We start from the raw sequence: 26,498 nt of genomic DNA, 5'->3' as shown, positions 1-26,498 counted from the left end.
AGAACCTCAATTGATATGGGTTTGATGTCAAATTTAAAACAGAAAAAGTAAACATTTTTTTATTAAATTTAAATTCAATAAACAATCTGAGCAAAGATTAGAGACGCTCTTAATAGTTTATAAGTAATACTCCACATCATTTATCACTCGGCCAATCATCTCTAAAAAAAAAACTAACAAAAAATATTATATCTCAATTTTGACAAATAAATGTCAAATTAGCCCAACGCCACACATGGCTGAAACTGACCGGTCACGGCCGTAGCCGGTGAACTCCAACAACGAAAATGATAAACAATTCCTCTCAATGTGGTAGCTTCCAGGAAGGACTCCCATACCTCATTAATAGAAAATAAATGTAAAAATAAAAAAGTCCTGTTCACAACTTATAAAACGAAGACTTGGTCACTGCTCTGCTCTGTCCATTCTCAGTCAGACCTACTCTTCACTCTCTCTTTTTCTTCTTATTCTCATTCTTTAATTTCATTGCTACCCAGTTCGTTTAAATCTTGCATCTGTTAATTTTCACTTCCTATTAAGCTTATTCTTCATATTTCACTAGTACCCAGTTTGTATAAATTCTGTATCCTCTCTCAATTTTCAGTTCTAATCATTTCATTTGTTCATATGTAAGTAAATGGTTTCTTGGATTTGAAACTTATGTTGTTTATTCATTAAATTCTCAAACCTTGTTGTTTTCTTGGAAGAAATTCATTAATTGTAGAGTTTATGGAAACCTTAATCCGAGGATACAAACATTCAGGTTCAATGAACGGTTTCAAATTCAACCACAATACAATCTCATCATTTTCACAAAGAAATTTTGTGAATCATGAGTTTGGTATCATTCCAAATGTTCCAAATCCTAGCAATATAGCTCAATCCTCCGATCCGGATTCTCCGGAAGATGAAAATACAATTCTCAAGTACATAAGCCAGATGCTTATGGAAGAGGAGGATTTGGAGCACAAGCCTTGCATGTTTCAAGACTGTATGGCTCTCCAAGCTGCTGAGAAATCTTTCTATGATGTTCTCGGAGAGAAATACCCTCCTTCTTCGATCGAAAATCAACACCCTTTGTCTCTCCTTAATCAAAATCCAGATAGCCCAATTGATAATTTCACTGGAAATTGCAGTAGTCAGAGCTGTAACAGCTCTGTTACTGTTGACAACTTCATCGAGTCTGCCTGGTTTCGCGATCGCGACAAATTTGAACGCTCTTTTACGCAGTCTTCTCATGGTGATTACAACTTTGATTCAGTTTTGCAGTCATTTGACTCATCAAACAGCTTCTTTAACCAGTTTTTCCAATACAAAGATCATGGAAACAACGATGAAAGTTCAAGGGTAGTGGTGGATACTGAGAAGAATGGAAGAGGCAATTCGCCGAATGGGTCGAGGGGAAAGAAAAATCACGATAGAGAGGAGAGTGATTGTGTGGAAAGTGGGCGGAGTAACAAGCAGTTGGCTGCAAGTTCTATGGATGAGTCTGATGAGGAACCGGAGATGTACGATAAGGTGTTGCTTTGTCCAGGTTTGAATCCTCATTTGCACGAGGACTCCGCGTCGTGTGTTGATGATAATTATGTTGATCATAATGTTGTTGCCAGAGGGAAGCTACCTAGAGGATCAAATGGAGGAGGAAGGCCGCGTGGTAAGAAACAAGGCGGTAACAAGAAAGAAGTTGTGGATTTGATGAGTCTGTTAACTCAATGCGCGCAAGCTATCGCGAGCAGCGACAGCAGAACCGCAAATGAACTTCTGAATCGGATTAGGCAGTATGCTTCTGCTTACGGTGATGGTACTGAGAGGTTGGCTTATTACTTTGCTAAAGCGCTGGAGGCGCGCTTGGCTGGTGCTGGAACAATGTTGTACACAGCTTTTGTTTCAACCGGGATATCAGCTGCCGATATCTTGAAAGGTTACCAAGTTTATATCAAAGCATGCCCTTTCAAGAAATTGTCCAACTTCTATGCAAACCGATCAATTATGAAACTATCAAAGAAAGCAACGAGGCTTCACATAATCGATTTTGGTATTTTGTATGGGTTCCAATGGCCCAGCCTGATCCAACGCCTCTCCATGAGGGAAGGTGGGCCTCCTAAACTTCACATCACAGGAATCGAGCTTCCCCAACCTGGTTTCCGGCCAGCAGAAAGGGTTGAGGAGACGGGGCGTCGGCTAGCAAAGGATTGCAAGCGATTTAATGTCCCGTTTGAGTTCAATGCCATAGCAAAGAAATGGGATACCATTCAACTTGAGGATATCAAGATTGAAGCGGATGAGGTACTTGTTGTGAATTGCTTGTACCGGCTAAAAAACGTTCCTGATGACACGGTAGCAGTGAGTAGTCCACGAGACATGGTTCTAAACTTAATCAAGAGGATTAATCCAGATTTGTTTGTCCATGGAGTTCTCAACGGGATGTTTAACGCGCCCTTTTTTGCCACTCGGTTCAGGGAAGCGCTCTTCCACTTCTCGGCGCTGTTTGATATGTATGACGCTAATGTACCGCGTGAAGATCATTATAGGATGTTGTTTGAGAAAGAGACCTATGGAAGGGATGTAATGAATGTGATAGCGTGTGAGGGTACTGAAAGAGTTGAGAGACCAGAAACATACAAGCAATGGCAAGTTAGGAATATGAGGGCTGGGTTCAGGCAGCTACCGCTTGACAAGGAGATCGTGGGGGAGGTGAGGAGGAAGGTGAGGCAGGGTTACAACAAGGATTTCGTGGTGGACGAGGACAGTAACTGGATGCTGCAGGGTTGGAAGGGGCGAATCATCTACGCCATCTCGTGTTGGAAGCCTGTGAAAGAGTACTAAAAATTGATTTTGTTGATGAATGGAGGCAATATGTATGTACCTTCCAAGGTGTTTTTGGTTGATTTTCAATGTAGCAGTTTTACTTTTGATGACAGGAAGGTTTCTTTTGCAACCACTTCATGTGGTTTTGATGTACTGTTGTAAAATTCTTTAGTTCATTTTGAGTTTTTTAATATGAATAATTCAGTGGTTTACAATCTTTGATATTCATTGGAAAGATGTTTGCATAAACTTCTGGAAAGAGTAAGATAACTCAACCTTATATAACCTATTAAATAATCAAATAAAAATGTAGATAGATCCTCTAAAAATGATAACTCAACCTTATAGAACCAAGGTGCTTTATGAAAGTTAAAAAATTTATAAAAAAAACAAAAAAACACTTCCCATGTTGTCTTAGATTTCCTGCTAACATGCTTTTTTGGTTTATTTTTTTATTTTTTAAAATTTGGATGGAGGGAGGGTTATTTTTATCGGTGCTGCTTGAGGGCCCGTAATTTCGGGGCTCGAATGCCCCGAAATTCCATTTTAGATAAAAAAAAAAGGAAAAAAGAAAGAAAAAAAGAAAACAGTTTCCAAAATTGGAAATTAGGGATATTAGGGACAACTTTTTTAGGGCCACCAATCATTTTCCTATTTTTATTTTTGCATTTTGAACCAACATTTCTAAACCAAGCATAGATTTTATTAATTTAGAGAAAAAAAAACATAAGATATAACGAAGTTAAAAAAAACTCATAACTAAAACAAAGAATGCTCTTAAAGGAGACATGTTCTAAAGATAAGTTGACTAATTTACATCAAAATAAAACTCTCACAACCCATGAGACTACAGAAACTAAACCATCCTCTTACCCCAAGAGGCTAAGAAAAAACAAGTATAACAAATGAAATACAATAATATTGAGGAGCAAATATATTAGGTTCCCTCACTACCCGAGCGAATAGGTGCATCCATCTTTCACATAGGCATTGGACGGTACCGTTCTTATTTGTGGATAGAAATTTTAAAAGCATTTGCTTGAAAGTGCTAGAAGAACCCATCTTTACACTCAAATCCTTCATTTGTTGCTGACTTTTCTTTTAAGCCTTTTCCTATTTTCCTCCATTGAAGAACTCGAAGTGTGAGGAGAGTACTCCTTGGTTGACCTCTGTTTGATCCTTCACTTCTTCCTCTCTTCCTCCTCACTTGTCCCACATCAATTATAAATTTCAAAATTAGTTTTTCCTTTGGCTTTGTCTTTCCTTTTCCAAACATGATCGATTGGGGAGCACAACTGAAATATTTTTGCATTTGTTGCAAAATGGGGGCTTCCATGAAGCACCACTTTGATTTCATGTATGATATCGTCCCTATGTTAATCTTATAAAAGAGACTTGTGCTGGGTAAGTCATTGGTTGTCTCAATCTCAATACACACCCCTGAACAATTAAAAAATCTTTTCCTAATTGAAGTGGAATTATCAAAGGGTAGCTGTGCCCAATATACTTCCCAAGTGCCTTAGCCCATTATCATGCCATACTTGCATGGAAAATTGAAGTATTCACACAAAATTGGCACCTCTAGTCAATTCAATTTTGGTGTGCCCTCTTCAATGAGGAATTTTTCAATATTCTCATATTATCAATCTTATACATGAATGTAATATTGGGATGAGTATAATCGACCTTACTCACTTTGATCAATTGAGTAAGAGACAAGGCCAGTCTCGTCTATCTTTTTTTGTTCGGCTAGATTATTCAAGTGTACTATGTATACTACAGTAATATTTCGAGAGTATTGAATAATTTTTTCTCATGATTAATAAGGGTATCATAGTTATAATATTCACTTAAATGTTCATATATATATATATATAGGAAATATAATGCAGATTAATTACTTGCATGAAGTTGTGCAATATATGTCTCTTCTGCTTTTGCTTAGTGGACAAGTTGTTACTAAAGGGGATGTCTTAAAAAGTGATTTGTTTGTGCAGTGCTGTCTTCTTTTCTATTGACCCACTGTCTGAAAATGAGATGAAATGTTCATTACCAATTCCAAATGGGTGATGAGGGTCCCTTCCCATTTATTGAAATTCCAGGAAGTCTCTAGAAATTAGTTGGATTCATGGAGTATTTGAATATAAATAAATAAATAAGGATTTTTTAATGGGTAAAGATATACATACTTAATGTCCCAAGAAACATGCCCAAGTCCTAGTCGCCCGCTAAATCTTAAAACCAAACTAATTTTGGAGCAATTTTATGATAATGAAACCAACTAGCAAAATGCATAATGACCAATGCACAAATTGCAATACAATAGTTGAAATTCACAACTTATTCCAAATGCTTGCCAAATATACATAATTTCATGCTTATATGCATGAATAAAGTCATATAATTACAATTATCATAATAATCGTATTTTTTAATAAAAGACTTATAAATTAAACAAATCAAATTATCAAATTAAAACCCTTAATTAGTCCATGGACTTGAATTGCAACTGCATGCATCCATCCATCTAAATCGAAGTTCACTTCTATATAAATCACTCCACTTATTATATATATATATATATATACACACATATATATGAGCAAATTATATTAATTTCTTTCAAACTATCGACTATTTATATAATCCTATTTGCTCAAATTCAAATTTGCTCATAAATAAATTACCCTATCTTATCTTTTATAAAAATTTAATATAATTATCATGTGTACAGTACTTGTTAATTTTTCATTCAAATGTCTAATAGATAACTAACAGAAGAACTTAATGTTTAGATTCATATAATTTAAAAAAATAATTATTGAATTTAAAATATTATAAAAATAAAATATAAATAATCAATAATTTAAAGAGGTTTAATATAATTTATCCCTTATTTATTTATTTGTGGACATCACGCCACTTATAAGTGGGGGGAAAGTGGAGTGCAGGGAAATCATTTTTTTGTTTTTGTTTTTGTTTTGGTTTGGTTTTTGTTTGGGTGGAGCCAGTGATAGCCTCTAGTAGAAAGTAGAAATATAGAGAGAGGGGTCTCGATCGATGTTTTAAGGGGGAGGAACCTGGTCCATATGACTTCGGATAATTTGTCCGAACCTTTTTGGCCGAGGGCTATATTGCGAATACCCATCTTAGGTTGAGCAGGATCCCCTCCTTGTATTATTTCTTATTTGCAAGGTTATTAGGTTTACTTTTAGATCTAATTTTGATAATCCGAACCGTTCATGTTTTAAGATTTGTTCAGTATATTAAACCTGTAAAAAATCAAGTTGATCGGATATCAGAAAGCATGTGTTCAGAAAAATTGAGCTAAAATTATTTTTTTTTAAAATTTAATAAACAGTTTTCCGAACACATGCTTTCTGATATCCGATCAACTTGATTTTTTACAGGTATGATATACTGAACAAATCTTAAAATATAAACGGTTCGAATTATCAAAATTAGATCTAAAAATAGACCCAATAACTTTACAAATAGAAAATACAAAAAAGAAGTGTAAGGAGGGAATCTTAACTCTCTTAGGTCGGCGTCAACCACATAATTATTGCTAACTTTTTCCTTTTTCACTTCATAATAACTGTACTCTTATGCTATGCTACAATAATACAAAAACAAGTGGTATATGCTATTGAATATTTTTAGCTTTATGATTGATTCGATGTTTCCAAAACAAAATTATATATAAAAAAACAAAACTCATATCCTATTATTTATGTAATTAAATAAATTGTAATGAATTCAGTAATACATATTGCAATTAACAAAAAATTATACAATAATTTCAAAATATTACATAGTCATATTTTTTTACTGATCATCATTTATTATATCTTTTATGTTCTTCAATCACTCAACACAAATAAATAATACTTTATTTTTTTATTAATCATACCATCATAAAATACTACATGACTGTACTGTTAAAGTATAAAATAATCACCCGCAATTTATATAACGACAATGCTAGGTAACTCAAATTTTTGTGGCTCAAATGGCTCAAATTTGTCAAAATGACGTCGTTTTGACATATTTTAAGTGTAAAACGACGTCGTTTTAACAGATTTGAGCCATTTGAGCCACAAAAATTTGAGGTACCAAACATTTTCCTTTATATAATTGCTCCAATTGGGCCCAAGACATTAGTGCTTGGGGTTTACTATCATTCATCATTAAGACTATATTGGGATCTTATATTTCAGAAGATATTTGTGAAGAGAAAGAAAAGAAGATAATTTAAACCTCTTTTATTCTTCTTTGCAAATCCTTGGCAAATTTAAAATTCAAATCCAAACATAACCAAAAGATATTGATGACTTGAGTCTTTTTTCTTTTCTTTTTTTTCCAAAGCCAACTCAAAACTGAATGTTTGATTATGGTCAAACATATTTCTCCGTAAGTTGTAAATTATCACATTTTTATACTACATTATATATGATATTACGTTAATAGACTTAAGTTGTGAAACCAATACACCAATGCTTTATTAACAAATGAAATGATTGGCAGAACACGGTAAGTCTAACACTATTATTAAATTAATGATAATACTTAGAACTAACAAAATTATCTTTGAGTTTATTCGAAGAACTTGAGACATTTTTTTAATAATAAAACAAATTCCATAACTCGTAATTAAGGTATTCTGGTCAGAGATCAATTTTTAAAAATTTTGAACTAATAGGTCAAGCTCTATTCTTTTGGTGTCAAAAATACATTTATAATTTAAAAGACCATTTTACTTCTACTTACTTGTCTATATATTTAGGAGTTGTTTGGGGTGTCATAAATAAGTGCATTTTTTTATTTTTTTAGATTAAAAAGTAAAATACGGATGTTTGAATTAACTTTTTTACTTTTTATGAAAAAATATTTATTAAAAAATTGTATAAATAAATGTGTAGGAGAAGTTAGTGAAGTAGCTGTACAGGTTGGGCAATGCAGTCGGCTGGTTAGGAGATGGAAAAAGATTGCCTCCTTTTCGAGTTTTAATTGGACGGTATTGTTCAGCCCGTAGGGGTCCACCATGGGTCCTTTTTTTCTAATCAGAACCGTACAATGTGTAGAACTCATCAAGTATTATATGCTTGTAAAAAATCACGTTGATTGGGTATCGATAGCTATCTGATCGTGTTTTTTTTTTTTTTGTCAACTATTAACTATAACACCATCTATTTTTTTATACAAAACTGATTTAATCATGTAGTTAGTGATATTCGATAGAAGTGATTTTTTACAGGCATATAGTAGGAGACGAGTTCTACATATACATGTAAATTTTTTTTTCCTTTCACTGCCTTTGTTTTCATGTCAGTACCTAGGGTGGCATGAAATTGATTTGTATTTTAATATTATGTATATTAATTTTTTTATATTTTTTTTTTTTGATAAATAGTGATAACTTTTTAACTTTTTTAGTAATTTTTTGACTTTTTAAATATTTTTAAAGTTCCCAAACCAGGCCTTGCTATCTACCTATCTCTAGACGTTATATATTTGGCCACTTGTCATCTATTTATTCACATGTTATCCCACTATTTATCTACGTGCCACATATTTATCTATTTTGTTGGTGAAAATACTAGAAAAATTATATTTTTATTAATAAATAATGCAAAGAAAATAAGATATAACTAGATTAGGCTGAGGCATGGATATTTTGTTTTCTTTAAGGAGATCAAGCCTACTGCGGTAGGAAAAACTCAAATACCAATGCAACAGTCACAAAATGATGGCTTGTCCTCTCTAGAATACAACATCCCGACCACTTGTCGTACAGTTCTGGCCAACTCTGCACAAAATAATGAATCCAAAGCTCCACCAAGAAAAAAACACTCTTCTTTAACTAGTAATTTCTCAAGTATAAAAATAGTTGTAGAAAAGAGTAGATAAGACGAACAATTTACAGGCCACTAAGACCTTACAATTTGCACCAAAAAATAATAATGACCATTAAACTAGAGAAAATGGAGAGTCTCCAACTATTAACTCACTACCAAGTCCATGAACTTCCAATTATCTCTATTCATGAACAAGACAAAAGGTCACCAAAAAACAATGAATCTTCATTCACCAAACAAAATGAGATTCATGAACAAGACAAAATAAGATTCATAAATAAGACCAAACAAGTCACAAAAAATAAATAAATAAAAGATATTAAAATTGTCCAACAATCCCCTACTCATTTTAATATCAACAAGGAATTAGAGATTACCAACCAAAGATAGACAGTATACATCATGAAGGTATGTTCTGCATTGAACCTTCATTAGTGAAACAACAACCTCTACTCCAGAGTCAATAGTGGTCTCAGACTTGAACTATGACTACTTAGGGGAAATAAAGTATTACTATTCACACATAATAATGCAGATGTTGACATGAGTTTTTAATAGCCAGTACATTACGGCCTTGTGTCTATCCCAGTTTTCATGAACATATTTAAAAATAAGCCTTATTCTCATAGAAAGCAGCCCCACTTTCATGCTCACATAGGTGAAATCTGTCAAGTATGTTCCTGTAATTTACACACCCCACTCAACAAGAGCTACAAAATTTCATGAAGAGTATAAAAACTCAACCCTTCAACATTACAGGACAAATGCACTTACATCATAGGGATGAATAACAAAATATTAAGGAGTGCATTTTTTTACAACCACCATATGATTCCTTCTCCCCACTGAACCTAGTTACAGGATCTCTGGCCTCCAAGTTGGGTATCCTCATACATGGTTTATGATTTTATAGGCTTCAAACTCATCCCCCTCGAGGTATTACAGACCCTATCTCTCGCCAATGCCTTGGTTAACGGATCCGCAAGATTATCACAAGATTTTACATAATTCACAATTATGATGCCATTACTCAAATAGGATATCACATTATTGTGTTTCCTTCAAATAGGTCTGGATTTACCATTATAAAAATAGTTGTTCACTCTACCAATAGCAGCAATGCTATCATAATGAATTAACACATAAGGAATTGATTTTTTCTAAAAAGGGATTTCATGTAACAAATCTCTCAACTAATTCGCTTTCTCACATGCTGAAGCTAACGCTATAAGCTCAACTTCCATTGTAGAATTAACAATTATAGTTTGTTTTTTAGACTTCCAACATATAGCACCACCACCCAACGTAAAAATAAAACCCGATGTAAGGAGAGAATCACCTGACAAAGTGTTCTAATCGGCATCACTATATCCCTCAAGTACCACAGGATATTTGTTATAAAACAAACTATAATTTTTGGTACCAGATAAATATCTCATAATTCTTCTCATGGCTAGCCAATGATCTCGACTTGGCATGCTAGTAAACCTGCTAAGTACTCTAACAGCATATGCAATGTGAAGTCTAGTACAGTCAGTAACATATCTTAAGCTACCAATCATGCTAGCATATTCTTTTTAATTAATCACTTTTTTTTTTTTCATTTGTTAAAACAAATAAATGTATGCTTGCATCAAAAGAAGTAACAACATGTTTACAGTCTAGAAAGTTATATTTCTTTAAAATTTTCTCAAGATAATGCTACTGATCAAGAAAAATGTCATACTTAGTCTTGGTAATTTCAATTCTCAAAATAAAATTAGCTTCACCAAGATCTTTCATATTCAAGTGGCTATTAAGCATATTTTTAGTCTCATTTATAATATGCAAATTAGAGCCAAAGATAAGTAGATCATCCACATATAGGCTAATAATCACATATGCATTCTCACAAATTTTATAATTTGTACACTTATCACATTCATTAGTCTTATAGCCATTCTCAAGCATGTAGGAATCAGATTTCTCATGCCACTGTTTAGGAGCTTGTTTTAAACCATAAAGGGATTTAGCTAGCTTACACACTTTGCTTTCTTGCCCAGGCTCCACAAAGCCCTCAATTTGGTCCATATAAATCTCTTCATCTAGATTTTCATTTAAAAATGTTGTTTTTACATCCATTTGATGGATTTTTAAATCATGAATTGCAGTCCCTGCTATCAACAGACTAATCGATGTAACTCTAGTAACTAGAAAAAAAGTATCAAAGAAATCAAGATCAACATATTGCTTAAAACTTTTAGCGAGAAGTCTCGCTTTATATTTATCTATAGTTCCATCCGGTTTAAGTTTTTTTACGAATGACCCATTTACACCCAATAGTTTAACAACTTGGAGGTAAATCCATTAGCTTCCATATTTTATTTGAAAGTAGTGAATCCATCACATCATTTATAGCCTCTCTCTAGAAAATAACATTAGGTGATAATAAAGCCTCTTGCACCGTAAGAGGATTTCTTCCACATTGTAAAGATAATAGTCAAGGCCAAAATCTTTTTCAGCTCTAGCTCGTTTACTCCTTCTTGGTTGGATTTGAGAATTTTCTTGTTCTTGAAAAACTTGAGATGGAGTAGAAGAGCTAGGCACGGATAAAATATTTTTAGAAATTATTTAACCCCTAATATTTCTAGATTTGAAAGGAAATTTATTTTCATGAAAAACAGCATCACCTGATTCAAAAATAATATTATTTTTCATATCAAAAAATCTATAAGCTGTACTATGCAACGCATACCCAAGAAAAGCATAAGTGGTAGCTTGTTCACCCAATTTAGGTCGTTTAGGATCTACAAGCCTCACAAAAGCTAAACAACCCCAAACCCTTAAATAACCTAGATTTGGTTTATGCTCCCGCCACAACTCGTAAGGTGTAATTTTAGTCTTTTTGTATGGAACTCTATTTATCACATGGCAAGATGTCAAAATAGTCTCGTCCCAAAGATTTGAGGGAGCACCTGAATCAATAAGTATAGCATTCGTCAAGTCAATTAATGTTCTATGTTTTTTTTTCAGCTACACCATTAGATAAAGGTGAATATTATGGAGTAGTCTTATGAATAATTCCCAAAGACTGAACAAAATAATTGAATCTAAGAGATTCATACTCCTAGCCTCTATCACTTCTAATTCTCTGAATCTTTTTACCGAAATGATTTTCCACTTCAAGAAGAAATTCTTTAAATTTTTCAAAAGTATCACTTTTATTTTTTAATAAATATACATTTGTGTATTTTGAAAAATCATTAATAAAAGTGATAAAATATCAGATACCATCTCGAGTTAAAATTCTTTCGAACTTACACAAATCAGTATGAAAGAATTCTAACAATTCGGTATTTTTCTCAACACTTTTATGAGGTCTCTTGGTAATTTTTGCTTTACTGCAAACTTCACATTTATCAATTTTTTTTGTCATTTTAGGAATTAATCCTAAACTACTCATTATTCCCACATATTTACTGTTAATATGACACAAGCGAGCATGCCAAAAATTAATAGAAGATAAAATGTAAATGATGTCATAGTAATCATAAAATTAATCAGCAAGGCAGTTTAAGAGATAAAAAATGACATTTATACTCATCTGTATTGTATGAAGCCACTTTTGCTTCATGTGCCTTGTAGTCTTCATCATTCATCTCCTCGATTGGGATTTTGTTTGGGTTCTTCTCAGTAAGAACATACGTAACTTTCAAAAGGCTGAGGTAAAAAATAAATTTTCCTTTCCACCTCTTAAAATGAACGCCCTTAAACTTGAAAGGCTTGTTGAGATCTCTAATTCCATCATTGATTTTTTCTAGTACTTGTTCCATGGTTGATCTCCTTAAAATTGTTGGTGAAAATACTAGAAAAATTATATTTTATTGATAACTAATACAAAGAAAATGAGATACAACTAGATCAGGCTGAGACATGGATATCTCGTTTTCTTTAAGGAGATTAAGCCCACTGCGGTAGAAAGAACCCAAATACCGATGCAGCAGTCACAAAACTATGACTCGTCTCCTCCAAGATACAACAGTCTGACCACTTGTCGTATAGTTCAGGCCAACTCTGCACAAGATGGTGAACCCAAAGCTCCACCATGAAAAAACACCCTTCTTTGGCTAGTAATCTCTCAAGTATAAAAAATAGTTTGTGTAGAAAAGAGTAGATAAGAGGAACAATTTATAGGCCACTAAGGCCTTACAATTTACACCAAAAAATAATAATGACCATTAAACTAGAGAAAAAGGAAGAGTCTCTAAATATTAACCTACCACCAAGTCCATAAACTTCCAATTAATCTCCATTCATGAACAAGATAAAAGGTCACCAAAAAACAATGAATCTCTATTCACCAAATAAAATGAGATTCAAGAACAAGACAAAATAAGATTCATGAACAAGACCAAAAAAGTCTCAAAAAATAAATAAATAAATAAATAAAAGATATTAAAACGGTCCAATACATTTAATCACTATCACCACTATTGTTGCTAGCAAATTTTCTTGTAAACTTTCTAGTGTCGATGACTTTTTTTTATAATGGTCCGATAGTGGAGGTACAATTGGAAAAAATAAATAAATAAAATAATAATAATTTAAACTTATCACCAAACAATTTCATTAAACATGTCATTATTACTATAAAAAAAATACCAAAATTTTGACCAAAAAACATATGGCCCTATGAATGTGGACTATTTTGTTGCAATCACCGAAGCGCATAGCTATCTTCAGGAAAATCTTTGCATCACTGGGAATGGTGTGGATGCAATCTGAAGACCAATGGGTACAACTCAGAGTTGGTGTTCGCCAAGGAATCGGTGTCAATTTCGATGGTGGTCTGGGTTCATGGAAGGATGGTGGTGGACTTGGTGTGGTAATTCGCAACGAATTAGGCAAATTTGTAGCAGCATGGACGCTTCATGTCTGAGATGGAGGTTTACGTCGAGTAAATGGGCCGATCTAGTTTGGGCTTAGGCCATGTCATCGGGTTGTAGGATCGAGCTAGCATAACTGATAGCGGTTTGGACAGAGGTTTTAGATCACGCAGTTAAGCTAGTTCGAGATCCGGAAGTTAGACCGGGCTAGTTGTTAGGCTTGGTCATGAGCCAAGCTAGGCAAAGTGACGATGCTTTTGATTGGGCTAGATGCATCTGTTGTGCACCGAGGTCAGGCAAACTTTACCTTGACGAAGGGATAGAACTCAACAGAGCGAGTGTGGCGTGCCGAGTTGGTTAAGCATTTCGGACATAGACCGGCAAAAGTTAGCTCGGCCCTAAGGGTTAGGGCTGGAGAGCTAAGTAAGACCGGGCTGTATATAACTCGGCAGGAATAACCACATGGCCCAATCGAAATGTAATGAGAGGAATCCACTAAAGGTGCGCATCAATACCATTTGGCGGTTTGGCCAATATTGTTTGGCGATATTGAGACGTACACGTGTAAAGAACAGAGAGGGCAGTACAGTTGCTCGTCCAGAAGAGGACGACAGAAGTAGTGTGCGCACAACCTTGGGAGGCAGGGCAGCAGCCTAGATAAAGCACACGACCTTACACTCAGAAAGGCTAAGCGAATTCAATCAACTCTCTCTCTCTCTATATTTCTTTTCTCTCTAAAGTGTGCTCACTTGATCGTCGGAGAGGTTTTCCGGCTGCACACCCGCTAGGTAGCTCACCGTCGTTTTGTTCTCAGGTTGAACAACTCTATTCGGAGCTATATAGAGCTTGGATCTAAAGAGTACGAAAAGCAATGAATATTTCCTCCCCGTACAATTTGCGTCGTCTGTGGGAATCCGACAGACAAAACCTTATCCTCCAATCTTTTCTGTTCAACTTTAATGGTGAACAACGACGAGACCTTGCTGTCCGCCGTTAACGGCATCACTCCAAAGTCTGTTCGGCAGCGAGACGACCTACCCGCCGTTCCAACTATGATTGGCTTGGAGACCTCCCTTCGAGGACCCTCTAGAGACGCACGAGACAAACACGCAAGGAGTTCTAAGCGCTCTCTGAGCCCAGAAGGATGCTGCTAACAATGAGGGTCGCACACTCAGCACTTGGAGAGCAAGTTGAGAAACCAAGACGCCATGATCAGGAGAATGACGATAGAGATGGAGGCTATGAGGCGCCAGCTGAAAGGAAATGGTGTTGCTAGAGTGGAGAACCATAGTGAGCACACCTAGTCCTACCATTCAAGCAGTCGTAGCAGGTGGCTGACTCTTTCGCTTTCCATCACCAGAAGTTTCAGATCCAATGACTCTGTCGCATTGGCGGAGGTGTTTTGCACCCCAGATGGTAGCTACAAACCCTCGCGTTCGTCGGGGCCGTTGAAGTACTCTTACTCTAATCAATCGGGAGATTTGAAGGACATACTAGAGGAACGAGTGCACCTGCAGGAAGCGAGCGCGTTGGCAGAAAGCGCAGAGGGTGCCAGCGCTGCAACGATTGGCCCCTAAGGAGCGTATTAGTGAAGAGGTTGTAATGTCTCCATCACTAGATAGGGAATTGGCAAGGCCGTACCCCACCTTTTTTCCATAAAGATTGAGAACACACCGTTCCCCACCAATTTCCATCAGCCAAAGTTCACACTCTATGAAGGAAAAACTTATTCGTATATACACGTGAGCCATTTCCGACAAGTTATGACAGGGCTTCGGCGCAACGATGCATTGATATGCCTTATTTTCCCATTAAGTTTAGGTGAATTAGGCTTGAAATGGTTTGAGAGGCTGGCAAAGGAAAGTATCGAGAGGTTACAGCAGCTGGCGGAGACGTTTGTGACCCAATTCAAAACTAACACCAAAACCCCCAAGGAAGTCAATCACGTTCTGGAAATCAAGATGGAACTAAACGACTCACTGAAGGCGTACAATGCCAAGTATTAGGAGACATTCAATGAGATTCTTGATTGCCTGACGAACCTAGCAATCACCCAGTATTAACGCGGTCTCCCAGTCGGACATAGACTGAAAGACTCGTTTCGCTCACAATGAATCAACCATTGGCCATAGAACTACTCATGCAACACATTAATGATCACATTCGAGTCAAAGATGATGCATTCGCAGCTACCGTGAAGGCAAGTCCGGTAGTAGAGGACAAGAGAGCAACGGGAAAGATTCAAGCAGTCGGACAAGAGGATGGTCTTACAAATAACCATGGAAGAGATCTGGGGAGTTCAATTTTAGAAGACGTCGGTAAGAAGGCCGAGCAAAATGGGCATAAAACTCGCAAAATATAAATGGTCAATCTATTTCTAGAACGTCGAACTCTGCCAAACTAAAGTTTTGTTCTTAGTTCTATTCTTGCAACCCTTTTTGCTATTGATATAATGAAACAAGTAGACTATTTTCTTGAAAATTATTGTATTTTTGCCTCACCAAGCAGATTTAGCGCGTTTCAAGGGGCAACTAACAATCATTTTGACGGAAAGATCAGAATTCTTTGCCGGGTTGATTTTGCTCGACAAGATGAAAGTTGGTGTTTTGTTCAACTTTGGAACTCTTTGCCGAGCGAATTTTACTCGGTAAGAAGTTTGTTGATGGTTTTGATCAACTTTAGAATTCCTTGGCGAGCTAATTTTGCTTGCCAAGAAGTCTTGCCGAGTTGATTTTGCTCGCCAAAATGTAAATTGCCGAGTTGATTTTGCTCGCCAACTTTGACATTCCTTGCATGGTGGATTTTGCTCGACAAGAGATTTGTTAATGATTTTGATCAACTTTAGAATTCCTTACCAAGCTAATTTTGCTTGCCAAGAAGTCTTGCCAAGCTGATTTTGCTCGCCAACTTTGACATTCCTTGCCGGGCGGATTTTGCTCAGCAAGAGATTGTTGATGGTTTTGATCAACTTTAGAATTCCTTATCGAGCTGATTTTGCTCGCCAATAAGCAAGTTGTTGAGCTAATTTTGCTCGCCAACTTTGAAGTTCCTTGTTGAACTGATTTTGCTCGCCAAGAAGCAAGTTGCCTAGCTAACCTTGCTTGCCAACTTTAGAGTTCCTTGCCGAGCTGATTTTGCTCGCCAAGAAGCAAGTTGCCGAGTTAACTTTGCTGGCCAACTTTGAAATTCCTTGCCGAGCTGATTTTGCTTGCTAAGAAGCTAGTTACCGAGCTGACCTTGCTTGCTAACTTTGGAGTTCCTTGTTGAGCTAATTTTGCTCGCCAAGAAGTAAGTTGCCAAGCTGACTTTGCTCGCCAACATTGAAATTCCTTGCCGAGCTGACTTTACTTGCCAACTTTGGAGTTCCTTGTCGAGCTGATTTTGCTCACCAAGAAACAAGTTACCGAGCTGACCTTGCTCGCTAACTTTAGAGTTCCTTGCCAAGCTAATTTTACTCACCAAGAAGCAAGTTGTCGAGCTGACTTTGCTCGCCAATGTTGAAATTCATTACCGAGCTGATTTTGCTCGCCAAAAAGCAAGTTGTCGAGCTGACCTTGCTTGCTAACTTTGGAGTTCCTTGCAGAGCTGAGTTTGCTCGCCAAGAAGCAAGTTATCGAGCTGACGTTGCTTGCTAACTTTGGAGTTCTTTGCAGAGATGAGTTTGCTCGCCAAAAAGCAAGTTATCGAGCTGACGTTGCTTGCTAACTTTAGAGTTCTTTGCAGAGCTGAGTTTGCTCGCCAAGAAGTAAGTTACTGAGCTGACTTTGCTTGCCAACGTTAAAATTCCTTGACGAGCTGATTTTGCTCGCTAAGAAGCAAGTTGCCGAGCTGACATTGCTTGCCAACTTTGGAGTTTCTTACCGAGCTGAGTTTGCTCGCCAAGAAGCAAGTTGCCAAGTTGACCTTGCTGAAATTCCTTGCCGAGCTGATTTTGCTTGCGAAGATGTAAGTTGTCGAGCTAACTTTGCTCACCAACTTTGAAATCCCTTGCCAAGCTGATTTTGTTCATTAAGAAGCAAGTTGTCGAACTGAATTTGTTTGCCAACTTTGAAATTCCTTACCGAGCTGATTCTGCTCGCGAAGATGTCTTGCCTAGATGATTTTGCTCGCCGAGATGTAAGTTGCCGAGCTAACTTTGCTCGTCAAGAAGTTTTGCCGAGCTGAATTTGCTCGTCAAAAAACAAGTTGTCGAGCTGAATTTGCTCGCCAAGAAACAAGTTACCGAGTTGACTTTGCTCACCAATGTTGAAATTCCATGCCGAGCTAAGCTGATTTTGCTTGTCAAGAAGTTGCCAAGTCAATTTTGCTCGCCAACTTTTGGCGGAAAACTGATGATTTGTTCAGTCGAAGAGAATTCTAACCGAGTAATAGACATGGTCTAGGGGCAATCCATTTAGTCTGGGTCACTACTTTGCCTTTGTAAGTTTAAGGCAGGAGCCCAAACTAGAGAGGAAGTTGCAAGGTCGATCTCAATAACTTGATATTCCTCGCCAAAAAGGGTTTTGCTTGGCAAAAGGGTAGTTGATGGATTTTATCAACTTTGAAATTCTTGTCGAAGCGGATTTTGCTCGCCATAGAAGGGTGCCTTGCCGAGCAGATTTAGCTCGCCTAAAAGAAAGACTTCTTGTCGAGCGAATTTAGCTCGCCAAAGGAGGATGCCCTATCTAGCGGATTTAGCTCTCTAAGAAGAAAGGCACCTTATCGAGCAGATTTAGCTAGCCAAAAAGTAATGAATTAGTGAAAACTTGTTTTTACTAACGAAAAAGTAGCAACTGTTGCGTTCACAAAATTTGAATTTTTGGAGAGAGAAAGTGCAAAAACAACTACTCCAAACTCTAGCCCAAGGGGGCCACATGTTTGTTTGGTAGAAAATAGCACATGAAGAAGCTAGAACTGAGCTACTACACTGTGACAGACCGAGCTGTAATAGACTGATCAAAGAACCATGAAGGCAGTGTAAAAGAAGTTGATTGGCCGAACAAGGGTCTTGGTTGGGCCCTACCAAACAAGATGATCTTCGAGTACTAATGCGTCTTAAGTTTGATTCACCGACATACCGAGATTGGTTAAAAGAATGGAGGGCCAAGTTATATCGTATGTGAGTGCACTGCTCTGAAGACATGAAACGGCTAGGGATTTAGCTCAGTAAGATAATGCAATCCCAGTCACGCTGAAGCGAATGGGATTAAGGGGCAATTAAGAGGGAGGTTTACGTCGAGTAAATGGGCCGATCTAGTTTGGGCTTGGATCGTGTCATCAGGTTGCACGACCGAGTTGGCATAACTTAGGGCAGTTTGGACTGAGGTTTTGGATCACGCAGTTAAGCTAGTCCGAGATCTGGAAGTTAGACCGGGAAAGTTGTTAGGCTTGGATCATGAGCCAATCTAGGCGAAGTGACGATGCTTTCAACTGGGCTAGATGCACCTGTTGTGCACCGGGGTCAAGCAAAATTTGCCTTGACGAAGGAATAGAACTCAACAGAGCGAGTGTAGCGTACCGAGTTGGTTGAGCGTTACGGACATAGACCAACAAAAGTTAGCTCGGCCCTGAGAGTTAAAACTGGAGAGCTAAGTAAGACCGGACTGTATATAACTCGGCAAGAATAACCACGTGACCCAATCGGAATGTGATTAGAGGAATCCACTAAGGATGCGCATTAATACCGTTTGGCGGTTTGGCCAATGTTGTATAGCGGTATTAACGCATACACGTGTAAGGAATAAAGAGGGCAATACAACCGCTCATCTCGAAGAGGACGACAGAAGTAGTGTGCGCACAACCTTGGAAGGCAGGGCAGCAGCCTAGATAAGGCACACGACCTTACACTCAGAAAGGCTAAACGAATTCTATCAACTCTCTCTCTCTCTTTCTCTTTACATTCATTTTCTCTCTTAAGTGTGCTAACTTGATCGTCGAAGGAATTTTCTGGCCACGCACCAGCCAAGTAGCTCATCGTCGTTTTGTTCTTAGGTTGAACGACTCTGTTCGGAGCTATATAGAGCTTGGATCCAAGGAGTATGGAGAGCGACGAATATTTCCTCCCCATTCAATGTCCATGCTTCTTTTAACCCACTACTAATGGAAGCATATGCAGCTCAAGCGAGGCTTCTGTTTCCCGCAGAGTTGGGTCTACGTGAGGTGGTACTAGAAAGGAATGCACAACAATTGGTTCAACAGCTTTTGGAGCATGGCACACCGATTGAGTAGATCAGTAGCATTGTTTCTGACATTCTGTTCGTTCAAAATAATTTTAGTCAGTGTGTTTTCAGTTTTGTTCAGCATGGTGCGAATAGAGTGTGGCACATTGTCTTGATCGTCAAGCAGTGAGTGTCGAGGGCAACTCAACGTGAGAGTTTTATCTCCCCTTTTGGCTATCTTTTTCTTTGCAGTTTGATGTGAGTTTGTGTTGATTCTTACATCTACTGTTTGGTTTATCAATAAAATATTTCTACCATTTGAAGAAAAACAAAATGTGAACTATTCACTAATTATCCCTTAAATTAAGGCTGATAAATCCATCCAATACAAGGAGGAGAAATAAAAGCTGAAGTAAGCCCTAAAATAAAGAATCACCTTAACAACTAAGTAACACCTAAAAATAATAAATTACCTTTGAAAAAGGAAACAATTTCTCTTTGGTCTATAAGCAAACTAGACGGTATTGTTGGGTTACAGTGAACCCAATTCTAAATCCATCTTAATGATTCAAATTGTTTAACTATATATAATTCATTAAGTACATCATTCCTGTAAAAAAATTATGTGATCAGCATCGATAGTCACTTGATCAGATTGCATTTGTATCAACGATTTATTTTTAAAATCATAATTTTTGAAACAAATATAATTTAATCAAATGACTATCGATATTCAATTAACATAATTTTTTTTTATAAAAATAATATATTTAATAAGTTTTACCCATTAAACAATTAGAATAATCGAGATAAGCCAAAGTTCAGCCCACCATAATCCCGCAACAGCATCTAATCTAATTTTAAATTGGGGAGTAGCTGTTTCCTACTAGGGTTGACAATTTTTTGTACAAAATTTAATTAGCATATTGGTACTTGGTGCAATGTATTAAATGTGGTGTTCATTACATTTAATGAAGGAATCTGTTAAATTTATAAAAATAAAAATGCAAAAATTCCTATAAGTATGACTTCTTCGTTTACCATTTTAAGGTGATAATTAAAAGTTAATTTTTTTATTTTTTTGATTTTTTCTAAAAAGTATATAAAATTTATGAGAGATGATATGATCTAAAATAAATTAAAAATTAAAAAATTATTTTTAACCATCTTCTTAAAATAGGTCATGTTAAATGTTAATTTATATTTATAAATTAATTAACTAAGACTTAATCACCTGACACAACACTGGACGCATTTGTTTGAACTTTTTTAAGTCAATTTATAACTTCTAATTTTTGAAAAGTTATTTTAAATTGTTTGGTTAAACTTATTTCAAATAGTTTTTAATTCTAACAATTTATTTTAACTCAAAAAAATTGATTCTGAAAAGTTACTCACCCCTTGCTTCTGATTATCAATTTCTGTTATGGACATGTTAATTTACGGTTATACTCTTAAATTTTTTTTTTTTTTTAAAAAAAAAAGAAAAAGATTCAAATGGACTATAAATTATTATTTATTTTTCTATGAGAAATATAGACAAGTAGTGAATAACAAAAAATAAAAGTTAATTGAAAAAAACTACTTCACAGTTTATTTAACAAACACTAATCAGCAACTTAAATCTATAATCTAACAATTACACCAAACAGATTAACAGTTTCTAATTAAAGTCATAATTTATAATCTGTTAAATTATAATTTATAATCTGTTTTAACAGTTACACCAAGCGAGGTCACTGTCATTTCAAAACATTATTTTATATTATTTACTCATCTTTTGTTAAATAATTGAGGGAAATAATAATTTACTTGTAATTTTTTATTGGGTAAATTATAAACACACTCTTTGAGATGTACTTAAATTACAAAATACCTTATGTAGTTCTAGAAATTACATCATACCCTCTAATGTTTCTAATTTTATAATAAATATGTCCTTATGTTAATAAATCATCAAGTTAATTAATAATTTTTAATAATATTAAAATTTTATTTCCATTAATAATTTAGATAATTTTATTATTGTATAAATTTTACTTTTTAAATTAATTCTGTTAAATAAAAAATTTTAATGATGAAATATTTATAATTTTTTAAATTATAAAAAATAATTTATATTTTAAATAAATCTCAATAATTATATTTGTGATTTTTTTTTTTTATTTTCCAAAAAATAATAGTTATCTCATAATAGTACCTGCCTAGGAAGTAGATTTGCGGCATCAACGCAACAAAAAGTAATGCTTTGTTACTTCCCATATCTTGTTCTTGATTTTGTTCCAATCGATTAATCTAAACAAGACCTGGACATTGCCACGTAAGATCTTCCGTCAGACACCACAGAAACGCTTGTTTTAATAATATTCTTACAGATAAGATTTACAATTGCTCTCAAATGAGACTAAAGCATCTGGCCCCGACGTCACGACCGATCAGCGGCTCAAACAACTCCTCTTCCATTTTCTCTCCCTCCCACTTTGACCATCCATTTTCCGGGAAAGTTCGCTACTATTACTTAATCATCATATTAATCAACACACACTGTTTTCTATTTGGTATTTATAAAGAGGTAAAATCGACTGACCACTTGGTTCATACTCTTCTACTCTTCCGATTACTTTCTCTTCCTCTTTCTCTTTGTTTTCTTCTTCAGATCCATCGCCCAAATCACACAATCAGATCGGATCTATATATATATAAAAATTCTTGGTAAATCCATACCAAATTTTTGTCCTAATCGTGTCTTGTTTTGAGGTGTTCTGAACCCATAAATCAAAATTCGATCTTTTTTTCTTGAAATTCTCGGATAGGATGTCCATGGAAGCACTCATCCAAAGATTTACTGGTTCATTTCTGGACCGAAATCATCATACCTACCCGGATCTTCCTTTCAATTTGGTTGATGGGGACGCAATTCATGCGTCCCCTTCCCCGCCGACATCGGTTGTCAGCTCGGAAGGCGATGCAGGCGAGGAAGGCGATTTCTCGGATGCAACGCTTAAGCTGATCAGCCAGATGCTCATGGAAGATGGGTTGGAGAACAAACCTTGTATGTACCAAGACTGCTTGGCTCTCCAAGCTACCGAGAAATCGTTCTATGACGTTCTCGGCAAACAGTACCCGCCTCATCTGAGCTCAGATGATAATTCTCCGAGGACATGCTCTAGTGACAGTAGCAACAGCTCTGTTTCGGTCAACGATTTCATCGATCAGTCCAGTTGGATTCGGGAGAAATTCAAACCCTCTTATTATGATGAGTACACATTCGAGTCCATCATGCAGTCAATCAGTTCTCCAAATGGCTCGGGAGACGGGTCAGTTGACTCTCTTCCATTTCAGATTTCATCAGAAGCAAAATTTGGAGAGTTAGTCCCAACTACAGATTATGTGAACTATAGATCGGAAAGTACTTGGAAGGTTTTGGAGGGTGCAGAACAGAACCAGGGGGACCATCCGCCGCACGGGTCGAGGGAAAAGAAAACGCACAATCGAGAAGACGCCGATTACACAGACGGTGCTGGCCGGAGTAACAAGCAATTGGCTAGTTTTGCTGAAGAGGCCGATGATCAATTGTACGACAAGGTGTTACTCTGTCCTCGCTTGAATCCTCATTTGCATCAAGACGAGCCCTTGCACTTTCTATGCACCGAGCACGATGATGATGATGCCTCATCGATTGTGGCAGGCAGGAAATCACCGCAGAATGGGGTGGCAGCAAAAGGAGCGAACGGAGGAGGAAGGGGGCGAGGCAAAAAACAGGGCAACAAGAAGGAAGTGATCGATTTGCGGACTCTGCTGTCTCAGTGTGCACAAGCTGTTGCGAACGCAGACATCAGGAATGCTAATGAACTCCTGAATCGGATCAGGCAGCATGCTTCACCAACCGGCGATGGCACCGAAAGGTTGGCCTATTACTTCGCCAACGCGCTCGAGGCCCGCTTGGCTGGCACCGGGACATCATTGTATGCCGCTTTTAAGACCAAGAGGATATCAGTTGCTGATATCTTGAAAGGTTACCAAGTCTTTGTGAAGGCATGCCCTTTCAACAAGATGTCCAATATGTTTGCCAACAAATCAATTGGGGCACTGGTTCATGCAAAACAGACGCTTCACATAATTGATTTCGGTGTCCTTTATGGGTTCCAATGGCCCTGCCTCATCCAGCATTTCTCCGTTAGGGAAGGCGGGCCTCCGAAGAAGCTCCGATTTACTGGAATTGACTTTCCACAACCGGGTTTTCGGCCAAAAGAAAGGGTCGAGGAAACAGGACGTCGGCTAGCGATTTACTGCAAGAGATTTAATGTCCCATTTGAGTACACTGCAATAGCCAAGAAATGGAGCACTATCGAACTTGAGGAGCTCAACATCGATAGAGACGAAGTACTTGTTGTGAATTGTTTGTACCGGCTAAGAAACGTACCCGATGAGACGGTTGTCGAGAGCAGTCCGCGTGATGCTGTTCTCAACTTGGTGAAGAGGATCAATCCGGATATGTTCATCCATGGAGTTATCAACGGGACATACAACGCACCCTTTTTTGTAACCCGATTCAGGGAGGCACTTTTCCACTTCTCCGCAGGATTTGATGTATTTGAGACCACTTTACCACGCGAAGATCAGGGTAGGATGTTGTATGAGAAGGAGGTCCTTGGAAGGGATATTATGAACGTCATAGCGTGTGAAGGTACAGAGAGGGTTGAGAGGCCGGAGACATACAAGCAGTGGCAAGTTAGGAATACGCGAGCCGGGTTCAGGCAGCTACAGCTGAACAAGGAGCTCGTGACAGAGGTGAAGACTAAGGTGAAGTTGTATTACAACGATAATTTCGTGGTGGATGAGGACGGTAAGTGGCTGCTGCAAGGATGGAAGGGTCGAATCATGTTTGCTCTGTCTTGTTGGAAACCTGTCAAGGAGTGGTAAAAAAAAATAAATTTAAGTGCAATTCTGGTTAGTGTTTAGAGCCGTTGAATCATGGTGCTATGCTACTATCCACGAATTCAGTAATGTATAGCTCGTTGGTCTTGTAATGCCCTTGCACTTCCTGCTACCTGTTTCTTCTAGGAATGTACTCGATATCTAGTGTTTAATAGAGATTTGTTTAATGCCTTTTCTGTGCACCACCGCAGTCTCTGTTTTTTCGGTTTGTTTATGTTTATTTGTTTTAGTTTGTATTCAACAAGGAGGTTGGACCAAAACTCTTGAGTTGAGCGGAGTTGTATTCTTGAAGAGAGTTTGTTGGTAGGCCTTGCAACTGCTAGCTAGATTCTGTCTTGTAAGATTCTTTGAATAATTGGAGTTGATTCATAAGTTGTGTTGATATTGTAATGTAGATTGATAACCTCTTTCAATTTCAGTTAACTTGAACACTCGAGAGAATAATTATTGATTCTATCTACTTTGGCAATCCTTAGTGAGCCTTTGGTGGATCTTATATCCAAATCCATTGTGAGCATGAGCAGAGGGGACTGGAAGTGAAACCTAAGGTTGAGGAGGTAAAACACAGGCTCCCACTGGATCAGGAAGATTGTGGAAGGGAGGGAGAGTCGAGGGTAACTTTCGATTACCACAAAAGATTTTGTGGACCATGACAGCATCTAGACCCTGCTGGGATGGAAGGGGTGAATCATCAAGGTTTATATACATATATATCAAATTTACGCAATTTTAAAATTCTTCAAACTCAATTTAAGCCGTGCCCTTTTCATGATTTTATTTTGGGTAGCATCTGTCACTCCCATTTATGTGAATCAAATATAAAAAATTCAGCATAATACAGTTCAAACGTGTTCGCCGGATTATCATTTAATCCAAGCGAATGAGAAGGAATTAGCATAAGCAGGTAAGGTATAACTGATTCTGTAGCAGTTGCTTACACATGTTAAGGTTTAATTCAGTTGAGGTCATTTGTCCCCCCCCATAGCCAGCCTGTCCATTTTTGCTTCAAACAAGGTAATCCCAGGTTTATGGGTTGGGGTATAACTACTCTCACCTCCTCCATGGACTATATTCGTTCCTCCTCCAACGGTCAAATATTTTTTTTTCCCCCTTAATTCCACCCTAACCGAACATGGTACAACTAATCCTATGGTACATATAATTTAATCCATTATACCATGTTATTACTTATCACCTCTTATTTTATCGGAAAGGGGGCTGAAGAGAATTAAATGATCACAGGATGAAATTATCCCGCATTTGGCTCAAATATTGTGAACTGGATATTCTTATCCTGGGGCCTTTTAAATTGCATTTCGAAGGCAATTCATAAGATAAACTTTCAGCCTCTCAGTACAATCTGGTGATTTTACTTGATCAGATAGATAATCTAGTATTATACATAAACTAAACAGACGATAAATATTACCACTAACTGAAAACAAGGCTGCATAGATTGATTGTCACTTGCTGAATGAAAATAAAACACATCCCTTAAAAAATGTTCTCTATGTGGCCTGAAACAAACATTGTTCAATCCATGTAAACTACAAGAATGCAAGCCAACTCATACACAAGTGCAAATCCACCTATGTTTGACTTGGATTGATACTAATAAAAAATAGAAGTGGACAAGTAAATAAAACAAGAAGCTCATATATAAGTATATAACTTTTTACTGTATGGACCTACCCAAAATAAAGGGAACCAGTGGTGCTGCTGTGACTTAGTGATACTATACAAACTTTTCTTACTTTAGACGTGACACTTGACTTAAATCCCTAAAGTCATTAAATTTTCAATACTTTTTCTAGTTTTAAGAAACACTGGTAACTTATTCTGTGAATTACATTGTATAATTCATTGGTGCTAATCACCAAGAGGTAATAAAA

At 36.8% G+C, this 26,498-nt stretch overlaps 2 protein-coding genes across 2 annotated transcripts; both read left to right on the top strand.

Annotated features, from left to right (window-relative positions):
* Positions 1 to 328: 328 nt before the first annotated feature.
* LOC114292335 (scarecrow-like protein 33) lies at positions 329 to 3,025 on the top strand. The gene has a single exon (XM_028236277.2). It carries the CDS (start codon positions 730 to 732, stop codon positions 2,824 to 2,826), a length of 2,097 nt encoding a protein of 698 aa, XP_028092078.2. The 5' UTR covers positions 329 to 729; the 3' UTR covers positions 2,827 to 3,025.
* Positions 3,026 to 21,900: 18,875 nt separating this feature from the next.
* LOC114292348 (scarecrow-like protein 14) lies at positions 21,901 to 24,988 on the top strand. The gene has a single exon (XM_028236290.2). The coding sequence runs from the start codon at positions 22,483 to 22,485 to the stop codon at positions 24,589 to 24,591; it is 2,109 nt and encodes a 702-aa protein (XP_028092091.2). The 5' UTR covers positions 21,901 to 22,482; the 3' UTR covers positions 24,592 to 24,988.
* Positions 24,989 to 26,498: the final 1,510 nt, after the last annotated feature.

The sequence above is a fragment of the Camellia sinensis genome, chromosome 14 (assembly GCF_055761805.1).
Source record: "Camellia sinensis isolate YWXY chromosome 14, ASM5576180v1, whole genome shotgun sequence".
Taxonomy (NCBI): Eukaryota; Viridiplantae; Streptophyta; class Magnoliopsida; order Ericales; family Theaceae; genus Camellia; species Camellia sinensis.
This window is presented reverse-complemented; position numbering and strand designations above follow the sequence as displayed.